At 32.4% G+C, this 11,809-nt stretch overlaps 1 protein-coding gene across 2 annotated transcripts; it reads left to right on the forward strand.

The window, feature by feature from the left end:
• The first annotated feature begins 4,602 nt into the window (after window positions 1-4,602).
• On the forward strand, window positions 4,603-7,008 carry LOC107900903 (uncharacterized). Of its 2 annotated transcripts, none has more exons than XM_016826680.2 (3): window positions 4,603-4,750; window positions 4,884-5,109; window positions 6,714-7,008. In XM_016826680.2, the coding sequence occupies exons 2-3, from the start codon at window positions 4,927-4,929 to the stop codon at window positions 6,786-6,788; spliced, it is 258 nt and encodes an 85-aa protein (XP_016682169.1). In that variant the 5' UTR covers window positions 4,603-4,750; window positions 4,884-4,926; the 3' UTR covers window positions 6,789-7,008. The 2 variants fall into 2 exon arrangements, with proteins under 2 accessions (XP_016682169.1, XP_016682168.1); XM_016826679.2 differs by having other exon boundaries at window positions 4,663-4,805.
• Window positions 7,009-11,809: the final 4,801 nt, after the last annotated feature.

Below are 11,809 nucleotides of genomic sequence, written 5' to 3' on the forward strand. Positions count from 1 at the left end.
GCCGAAAGTATTTCGACCTTAACCAACGAAAAACCTGGTTTAGAATGACCCTCAAATGCTGAAGCGCAGCAGAAGGAAGGTGAACTCCCTAGACAGTAAGGATTGGTTTTTTTATTTATTTATTTTTTAAGTGTTTTAATTTTTATTATTTTATAATTGTTATGGATTCAAATTTTAAAATCTTTACTTGGAATTGTCAAGGGTGTGCTAGCAGGAATTTTATCTGGGTATTTTGTGAATACAACATGGAACACCATCCTGACATCGTTTGCTTACTAGAACCGAGAGTGAGTGGTAAAAAAGAAAAGTATATTATTGATCAATTGGGTTTTAATTTTTCTCATCGGGTTGAGGCTATTAGATTTTCAGGTGGTATCTGAGTGGGTTAGAAAGATTCTATGCGGATTCAAATCCTCCAAAATCACTCTTAATTTATTCTTCTTCGTGTTAATGACCATGTTTCCAATAACTCTTTTCTTATTTCCTTTGTATATGGCAATCCAGGCAGGTCAAAAACAAAGCTCCTTTGGGATAGATTAAAATCTGCGTTACCTCTTCAATCTATTACGTGGTTATTAATGGGAGATTTTAATGCCATTTTATCACCCGATGATAAGCGAAGCCCTTTTACCGTAGGTAAGAGATGTGATTTTTTTGGTAATTTTGTTGATTCATGTGAATTGTAGGATTTGGGATATTGTGGTCCTTCATTCACTTGGTAGAAAGGTGGAACTTTTGTTAGGTTAGATCGAGCTTGAGCTAATGATGCTTGGATTTTAGTTTTTCTGCAGTGTTTAGTCTCACATCTCCACGCATTAAATCTGATCATCGACCTCTTCTTCTATCTACGAGACCAGATTTGAACTTGGCTAAAGGAAGACCTTTCAGATTTCTATCAAAATGGGCTAAGCATAATAATTTTCCTACCTTTGTCAAAGAAAAGTGGAAATATGCAGGTAATACGGTAGTTTCTTTAAATAATTTTACCTTTTACATCAAAGACTGGAATAAGAGTGTCTATGGTTTTTTGGGCTCCCATAAGCGACATCTCATGAGATCGCTCAACAACATTCAAAAAGCTCTAGATCAATCCGACTCAAGTCATTTAGCTAAGCAATATATCAAAATTTGTGATGAGTTGGAAAACGTGTTTAATCATGAAGATCTGTTTTGGAGACAAAAGGCTCAGTGTGACTGACTTCAATTGGGGGATCGAAACACTAAATTTTTTCATAGTTGCACGATTAAGAGAAGGAATTTTAACCATATTACAGCTTTACGTATCGGCAATAAGGAATAGTGCTCTAATCAGAAAATTTTGCAAACAGAAGCTGTGGGCTTCTTTGAAAGACTTTATGGTGAAGCGCCACAGGCCTTGGGAGACCTTTTCAATATTAGATTTCCTTGTTTGAATCCCTCAGAGATTACTTTATTGGAGGAGTTAATCACGAATAAAGAAATCAAAAGGGCTTTATTTGATATAGCGCCATTAAAAGCTTCTGGAAGTGATGGTTATCATGCTTATTTCTTTCAAAGCCAGTGGGATATTCTTGATAATGATATTTGTAAATGAGTTAAGGGAGTCTTTGTTGGGCAACCGATTGAGCAGGATTTGAATAATACGCTGATTGTTCTAATCCCCAAAAAAGATTGTCCCGATGATTTCAGTCAATTTCATCCTATCAGTTTGTGTTTTGTTTTATATAAATTAGTGATGAAAGTGATTGCTAATCGATTTAAGTTGGTTTTTCCCAACATTATTTCCCAGGAACAAGCTGGATTCATAACTGGTCGGAACATATCTGATAATATCATTTTAGCGCAATAAGTCATACATTCTATGTGCTACAATAGTAATGGGAAAAACTGGATGGCAATTAAGTTGGATTTGGAGAAAGCGTATAACAAAGTTAGTTGAGACTTTATACGTGCTTCTTTGACAGCTGTTGAAATACTTGAGTTTCTGCGGAAAGTGATAATGTCGGCCATATCTTCCTCTTCTATGCAAATACTTTGGAATGGCGTGCCTACCTAGAAGTTTAAGCCAGCTAGAGGAATCCGCCAAGGGTGTTCTTTATCGCCTTATCTCTTTGTGCTTTACATGGATTGGTTAGGGCATATTATTCGGTTGAAAATTGATATAGGTAAGTGGGAACCTATTCAGCTTTTAAGAGCAGGTTCAGCAATCTCTCATCTATTCTTTGCTGATGACTTGGTAATCTTTTGCAAAGCTCAATTTGATTAAGCACGTTTATTGAAGAACATTCTAAATCAGTTTTGCGAGATTTCAGGTCACAGAATTAGTACTAGGAAAAGTAATATTTATTTTTCTAAAGGTATTAATAATGATGTTCGCGACTAGATTGTTCAAATGTTTGGCTTCCAAGAGGTTCAGAATCTTTGTACTTATTTAGATATCCTTATTTTTCATAATAGGGTAACTAAAAGTACCTTGAGTTTTGTGGTTGATAAGGTAAGGCGTAAGCTACATAATTAGGATGCAAGGAAGATGTCCATAGCGGGAAGAATCATCTTGGCCCAATAAGTACTTCTTTCCATTCTTACTTATTTTATCTAGTAGATGTTGATACCGAAATGAGTCTGTACAGAAATTGAAATATTGGTCAGACAGTTTATTTGGGGTTGTGCTGATGGTTACCCAAAAATGTCGTTAGTGGGATGTGACTCTATATGTTAGCCACGGTCTTGAGGTGGGCTTGAGTTTCGGCACTTGAGTGATCAAGACATGCCTTTTCTCATGAAGATTGGATTCAATTTAGCCTCTAAGAGTAATGCCTTATGGGTTCGCGTCATTCGGTCTAAGTATGGCTGGAAAGAACATATCCCAGAGACTATTAATAGGAGTCAGTGCTCACATTTATGGCAATTTCTTTCTAAGATATAGTCGTTATTCCGTGAAAATTTAGCCTGGGCTATTGGATATGGAACAAGTATCCGTTGTTGGAAAGATTTTTGGATCCCATGTATGGGTTCTTTACTCTCAAAAATTCCATCTTCTACTAACTTGGATTTGGATTGTCTTGTTAGGGATTTGGTCAGTTCTGATGGAAGATGGAACTTGGATTTGTTTCATGTCTGGCTGCCTGAAGATGTGATTCATAGAATTATTAGTATCGCTCCCCCTAATCTAGATTCAGGATCGGACAAGGTGATATGGGCTCGATCGACGATAGGAGCCTTTTCAGTTTGTAGCACTTTCTGGACTTTAAAAGAAGACACTTAGAATATTCGAGAAGATAATTGGAAAATTATTTGGAAATATCAGGGTCCACAAAGAGTGAGATTTTTTCTTTGGCTCGCTTTCAAGTAGAGACTTCTTACTAATTGGGAACGTACAAGAAGGGGGATCGGTCAAAGCAACTCTTGCAGTGTGTGTGGACATGAGTTTGAGGATATGATCAATGTTCTTTGCAATTTTCCTGCAGCAAAAGATGTATGGATGCATGTGCTTCCAAATCAACTAAAGCAAAGGTTCTTTTCTAACTCATTCCAGGTTTGGCTTTCATCTAACCTTTGTTGTCATATGAGATTGCAGGATAGTGGACTCACTTGGTCATACCTCTTTGGACTAATCGTTTGGCGTATTTGGAAGAATAGGAATCTCTTTATCTTTCAGAATATTTTTTGGCCGGCAACTGAAGTGGTGGAAGTCTCTATTAGTTGGGCTCATCAATTTGAATATTACTTTAGTGTATACAAAAACAATATTCCCAACTTGAACCCTATTAATATTTCTGACAATATTTGGGTGCTTTTATCCACTAATAGTGCTGTGGTAAGAGAAATTGGCTATGCTGCAACAGGAGGTGCAGTACGAGATAGAGATGGAAATTGGATCATGGGATTCAGTCGATATTTAGGTGTTTGCTTACCGTTTAAGGCCTAAGTTTGGGGTATCCTAGATGGGATCCTTATTTTACTTAATAAAGGATACAGAAGGGCCATAATTCAGACTGATAATCTTGAAGTTGTCCAAGCTTTGACCGATATGGGATTAGAAGATTTAGGGATTATTGTGCTTAGAAGGACTCAACGTATCATGAGAGCTAAAGGACAATGAAGGATCAATCACATATCGATAGAGCAAAACTTGGAGGCAGATCGACTTGTTAAACTTAGTTTGAATTGGAAATCAGCCTTACAGGTCTTTGATGAGTCACCTAAGGAAATCTTAGAAGTTTTACAAAAAGAAAAAGTCAATGGTTTTTTTATGCATTTGATGTAATTCATTTTTCTTTTCACTAAAAAAAAGTTTTTTTTTCTATGGCTAAGTTTAATTTTATTGTTTAAATTTTATTTATTGCTTAAAAATAAAAAGAAAAGAAAAATATCAAATAAACTTGTAAAAATCATATTTAAAATCTCAAATCAATATATTGATTGGTTGTAGCTTAAGTTAACGTGTAAATCAAGCAATATTAAAAGTTTGTGGTACATTAAGACATAGCACAAATAGTATAAATGCCCAAGTCAACATTTTATTTTTTGTACAGGCACATTGAATGAAATTTGAGGGGCAACCGTGACATTAGCCCTACTAAGAACAGCCCACTAAAACCAGAACCACTTTAAATAGGTCTGTAAATCTTCAAGCAATGGGCTTCAATGGGCTCGTATGATAATAACAAGACGATAAATTCCTTCATAAGCCACCAAAAATGCTTTAAATCCATTCCCTCACTGTCCATTCCCTCACTGATCCTTGTTCTTGACCTGCCATTACTCAAAGGTAATCCAATCACCAAATAATCCTTCTCTTTTTCCTCCCTTAATCCTCCAAACAGGTTATTTCATAAAGCTCTGTTGTTTCTTCTTCTTCTTCTTCTTTCATTTTGATGCATTTTTTTATCTATTGTGTACAGATTTCTTAGTGATTCAATCCGTCGATCAAATTAGGGGGAAAAAATGGGAGGGGGAGAGCATGGGCATGGGCATGGGCATGGAGTTCAAGATTTCAGGGAGAAGGTGTGGAGCATGTCGGGGGGTCCGTACTGCCGGCCCAAGCACTGGCGCCGCAACACTGCCATTGCCATGTTCGGCGTTTTCCTCATTTGCATCCCCATTGCCATGAAATCAACCGAGCTCGAGGTTCATAAATCCCCCTCTTTTCCCTCTCTTTTTTTTTTATTACCGTTTCTGGTTGCTGTTTAGAAATAGAACCTATATTAGCCCTAACTAATTGAATTGTTGACTCTAGGGTTTTTACCATTTTGAAAATTGAAAGGATTCATTCTTTATAAAGTATTCATGCTAAGATGTTGGTTATGGATTTGGTCAAATCATGTAGCTATTTTGCCTGCGCTCCTCATTTTTGTTGAAATTTGGATACATTTCTGGGCATGGGTATGGTGGGATATGACTTTCCTGTATAGAGAAACATAGAAAAAAAATTCAGCATAGGATATGTTATACACTGAAGAGCTAATGGTGGCTCAGAACGGTTCACCCTGCTTGGTGGGGAGCCGTATGGTGACCGGAGATAGGTAGAAGGAGCTAGAAGAATGGTGGAGGTCCAGTTAGGTGGGAAATTCAATGGTGGAGGTCCAGTTAGGTGGGAAATTCAGGTGTTTTATGGGTACTTAGGCTCTATCGTTGAGGTCCCTGTTTATATATGCAAGTCTTCCCTTGTCCCGCGGTGCCACATCTCATTCTCTCGTTGAGGCATTGGCAGACAAGTGGTCTAGGTAGGATGAAAAGTGAGTGGGGCTTGCTTGATGTGGACAGATTGCAGGGATATGTTGGGTGAGGTGTTTGCTTGCCGGTCAAAGGGTTTACCCTGCGAGGCCACTAAGGAGTTCTAATGATAGGGGTTTAGGTGAGGTTTCCACAAGGTGTTTGGTGATGAGGTGTAACAGGCTACATACCCATATCCAATGCGCGTTCTCAAATCTGAGTAACATAGGCTAGTAGAAATGTTGCCTGAAGCCTGAAAGTTTAGATATAAACAAAGATAGAAGTGGATACAAAGGTCAATTATGAAAATCCCTTTCGAATAGGCTACCAGCTATCTGCTTGATCATTCAAACATTTAGTTGACTGTTTTTGTTTAAATTTTATTAATCAAACATAGTTCTAGTGTTCATTAAACTTGCTCTCAGTTTCATTTCAACATCTAAATAGTGCAGAAAAGTCCAGTTTTTCTTGTAGTTGCTTGATCAGCATATATTCCTAATTGAACACTGATAGATCTAACACTTCCCACTTTCCTTAATGAAATTAATATGTGAAGAAGGTAAGTTAGAAAAGTCACCCTCATCATGCATAAAGTCTATCTTATTGATGGTTTCCAAGCCCAATCACTAATGTAAATTCCAGCTTCTCATTTTCTCATCTGGTAACTGACATTTAGCTTCCTCAATGGCATTTTTACTCTTTATACTTGTATGTTAGCATGTCAATCGTCTATGTGCCTTCCAAGCTCAATTTGTCACTCATAGATCGTCATACTGTGTCTTCATCAAATTATCGAAGTAAATGTCTGTATTTGTATTGCTTTATGTACGTCTTTATCTCCTTAAGTGGTTCTGGGTCTCAGCAGATCAAACTGCTAATGCCAGACACAAATTGCTCAACTTTTAATTTGAGAACTTTGGTGACTAAAATCTACTAATTTTCAGATGATATTGATTCAAAACTTATAAACCATCTTTTATCGGCTACTGTATATTACCGTTGATACCTTTTTGTTGCAGCAACGACCTCATCAGCCTGTCCGTCCGATTCCTTCACAGCTTTGGTGCAAGAACTTCGGAAACAAAGATTATTGAAGTCTGCCTGGGGCTGTTGGAGTACCGATGGCATATCAGAGCAGCCTATGATCTGTATTTGAGACCCTTTCACCAATTTAGCTTTGTTCGTGATCAATAAGTTGTGCTTGTTTTGCCTTCACTGTGTTATTGACAAATTTTGAAGTTGATTTTTTTTTCAAACTGAATCAACTTAATATCTGTTTATTCCATCGGTTAAGTGGATTAAATCGTTTTTTTCCCTCTTTTTCTTTCCAAGTGTTAGAAATAAGAATGAGTAGAAGAATATTTTTATATATGGGTTAATATACCATTTAAGGCTTGATTTTTATTTTTGTTTCAATTTAGTATTTGAGGGGGTTTTTTTTTTTGTCTCATTTGGTATGGCGCACAAATTCAATTTAGAATTTAGAAGTCAGGTTTTACCAAAGATTCAAACTTAATTTCACTTTTCCAAAGATAAAAATAAATTTATCTAAATAAGAATTGTACGGTTCCTTAGCTGTAAATTTTGAGAAATTTCCTTTGAGACGAAAGAAAGGTTATATTTAATTTTTTGTATTCTAATATACTTTCAAATGATAACACCTAAATTGATTATGTTAAATTTTGCTATTAGTTCTGTCCCATGTATAAGTTGTTGGTTTGATGCATATTCTTCAATCTAATAATTTTTAGTCTTATACTTTGTAAATTTTGAAATTTTAATTCTAAGTCAAATGATAACCACTAATCCATTAATCAAAAGAATGTATTTTTTCAATATTACGTGGAAATGATGAGCTGACATAGCATTATTGTAATGACCCGATTTTCTTATTGTCGAAAAATTCGATTCTTAAGGTCGAATTTACTTAAACCGGGACAACTTATTATTAAATCAAGAATGTTCTTGAGAAAATTATGGAATTGGCAATTAGAAATATAAAGTGGTTTTTGTGAATTATTAAATTAAATAGTGCAGAAGCTTTCACTGTTTAATGCCACTTAACAGGTTACTATGCTGAAATAAACTGCCTAAATTCAATCAACTTTTAATGTATTAGTAATAATATACAAAATGATAATAGATGCGGAAGACGGTAGATAATGTTATTATAAAAGTAGAAGTAAATGAAAGGTTTTTATGAAGACAAATGGGATGGTAAGTAAGAAGTGGATCAAGAAAGATTTTCTAAACTTTTTTTCGATGTTCCCTTTAGGCTTCCTTTCTTTTTCTTTGAACCCCGCATAGTTTTTCTGATAAGGATAATATCTCGTCATTGACATGGTTGCTTTCACGTTGCAATCTTTTTTTGTTTGCATCTGGATGCCGTTTTCTTTAAGTTGCCTCCTTTTTTATCCACACTTGAATGTTTGTTTTCTCAATTTGCTTTCTTGGATGTTATTTTCTCACGTGGCTTCCTTTTTTAATTTTATCCTTCTTGAATATTATCTAGATTCATTTCTTCTATTTCGTCTAGATGTAATGAATCTATTGACAGTCTTAGGGAGTTCCAATTCTCCTACATGTTCTTGATTTCTTCTATTATATGTGATGAAAAATCATCAATCTCCATGTCAGCTATCATTTTTAATAGTTGCATAGATTCTTTGTCTCTATCTTCCTGGGTGTTTCCAGTATCGTATGCCAATATTCTTCTTCTATTAGTCCAGAGATTATAAGTTTTTTGTTAAAGTAAATATTGGGCTTTGGTCATTAAATCTATTCCTGTTTGGTTTTGATAATAATTAGGATTATTATAACACTTGTCAATGTTTTTTGTCAAGTGTCTTTTTTCTTCTCTAGCTACAGAAAGTTTGGGTCCTTCAATCATTTTTTGAAGAATCCAAATTTGATATGGCTGATAGAATTTTTCTTTTTCGGCTATACCAATAAGACTACTAATGTCAAGATGAAAATAATAATAAAAATCATCTTCATATACTATACGTAATAATATAGTTTTGATAAATGCATAAAAATCTTTTTATAAATGAAAAGAGAAATTTTGAAATGTTATTTCTTTAACAAAACCCCATTCAATACTGCTTATATCAAATGGTTCATGATCAAGTCTAAATTTTATAGTAGGGAATTTTTCATTTAAATCATTTGTAAAAACATAGGCTTGTAAAAAAATATTCTGAAAAAGTATTTTGAAATTGAGCTTGTTGTTTGCATATAACTCCATTTATTTTTGTAAATATTTCAACAGGTAAAATATTTCTAGCCTTCTTATATAACCATACCCTAAACATTTTATTTATAATAGGGCTATTTGTTCCTTTATTAATAAAATACTGAAATATATTAAGAAGATTATTTATCTCCTTAATATCTAAATAACTGATTTCTAATTCTTCCCAATCTCTATATAAAATAGATTTTAGTAACAAATCATGAGCTTCATTTTCTTTAGTTGTTTTTTCAACTAAAAATTGTGAAAGCTTAGTAAGAGCTCTTCTGAAATTAGCTCTTTGCTTAGAAATATGAATTTTCCATATTTCATTAATAAAATTATATAATTCTAGTGGTAAACCTGAATTATAAAAATATTTTATTTCTTGAATTTGTTGTTGTTCCAACAAATTTTCTGATGAATAAATCTTCCCTGCTCATTTTATTATTTCAGCATAACTGGCTTGATATACTGAGTTTGGATCTTGGGACTAAGGGAATTGACTTACCGTTTTTGGTGTAAAAGATAAATGAGTTTCAACTGGTTGTCTTACCATTGGATATGAAATATAATATCCTTGATTAGGATAAAAGGATGCTTGTGCAGGTATTGTCACAAATCCTTGATTAAGATTTGTTATTTTCTCTTTGTTGGGTCTTTTATGAACAATAGTCCATTCACCGACTTTTTCTAGAGGTTTTTTTTACCTCTATCCATATGGCCTGCAAAGATAATCAACAATAATATTGTTAGTTCCTTTTACATATAAGACTTTAAAATTAAAAGTACATAATTCATGTAACCACCTAATTCTTCTAGATACCATTTCCAAACGTTTATTAGTAAGGAAATATTTAATTGTCAGATTATCAGTTTTTATAATAAATTTTTCAAGTGTTAAATACATGAGAAAGTTTTTTATTCCTTTCTTTATTGCTAATAATTCTTTTTCATATATAACATAATTAATTTCATTTGGTTTAAATTTTCCCGAACTATATCCACATATTAATTCTTCATTTTTTATTGATTTAGCTTTTAAAATACAACCCCAATAATTTTGTGAGGCATTTGTTTCTAAAATTAATTTATCACCTTGTTTAGGTAAATAAACTTTTGGATTATGATTTATTTCAGATTTTAAATTTTTTATGATTTTTAAGTCTGTTTTGGACCAGATAAAGGGTTTATCCTTTTTTAGTTTTTCATATAACTTACCTATTTTTTCAGATAAGTTAGTAAAGAAATTTCTTCCATAATTAATAATTCCCAAAAATTGTTGAAGCTACTTTTTATCTTCAATGTTTTCAGGAAATTCTTTTATTTTTATTATAATATGATCTTGTAGTTTGAGACTATCTGCAGATAATTTTAATCCTAAGAGTTCTATTTCTGTTTTTTCTAGTTCTATTTTCTTAGGACTTAGTATGATTCCAAGTTTTATGAATTCTTGAGGGATGATATTTAAATGTTTTCTATATTTTTCTAATGTATCTAAAAATATTAAAATATAATTTATATAGACTACACAATTTTTTTTTATATTTATTAAATATAGAATCCATTCATTTTTGAAAGATTTGTGGTGCATTACATAATCCAAATGGTATTATTTTCCATTGATAATGTCCTTTAGGTGCACTAAAAGCTGTCAAAGGCTAGGATTCTTGTTTAATATAGATCATTGGTTTAACTCTAATAATTTTATTAGGATTTTCCAATTTAATTTCACAATATCTAGGGCTATTTTGTCATAATTTTAATGGTTCTTCACTAAAATTATTTTCTAATATTTTAAACAACCAATGACTTATTTCAAGTTGTTTAATTTGTTTTTTCCTTGGTAGGGTAAAATTTTTATTATATATAAATTTATGATTTTCTACTAATAGTATTTCTACAGAAGTTTTTTTTCTACAGATAACATAATTAAATTTTTTTATCAATAGAAAATGGTAAATGTTGGTATATAAAATTATTTCCTAATAATATATCTCCATGCATTGCAGGAAAGCATAATATTTTAGGTATCACAAATCTTACATTATTTATGTAAATTAGTACATTTCTAGCTTTATATTAGATTATGGCTTCATTACCATCTATTCCTATGGCTTTTATTGGATGTTTCATATGTTCCCATTTTTCTAAAGGAATGACATTTTTTACTAGTTGTAGCTCCAGTATCTAATAAAACATGCAAAGAATATGTTTTATATTCTTTAAATTGAAATGTAATTTCAATATATGTGTAATATTATCATTTTGTAATTAATATCAGAGCATCGGTGTAACGATACTTGGAGAAATAATATCGTAGTATTCATTGTAAGTTCTTATCTTTTATTTACAATTCTGTTTATTTCATGCTTATTTATCTTAAAACCCATATATCTATTATTCTGTTTTACTATTGTCTGTTTATGTTTGTGTGAGACTTTTGGCTTTTTAAGAGTAAAGATATATAAAGATAACAGAAGATTTTAGGTACCCAAGATAAATTTCATGGAAGAAACTAATTGTCTATACAAAGATAAATTTTTCAATCATGCTATGCATATTGATTCTAAAAATGAAAACAATATTTCAACTCTTAGTAAAGATTTTAATAGTTTAATGGATATTAATTCTATATATTTTCATAAATTATATAATAAGCAAGTAAAATAAAACAAGTAAATAATTTAGGTGAAGTTACAGAATTAGATTTGAACAACGAATATAAAGAAATCTTATTTGATGTTAATAATAAATTAGAACAAGTTCTTATTAATAAAAATATAGAACAAGAAATAGATTTAAGACCTTTATATTATGGAAATAGTAATATAATATTAAATTTGTCTGAAAAAGAAGATACTTCCTTAGAAGAATCATCTT

This window comes from Gossypium hirsutum, chromosome D08 (genome assembly GCF_007990345.1).
Source record: "Gossypium hirsutum isolate 1008001.06 chromosome D08, Gossypium_hirsutum_v2.1, whole genome shotgun sequence".
Classification (NCBI taxonomy): domain Eukaryota; kingdom Viridiplantae; phylum Streptophyta; class Magnoliopsida; order Malvales; family Malvaceae; genus Gossypium; species Gossypium hirsutum.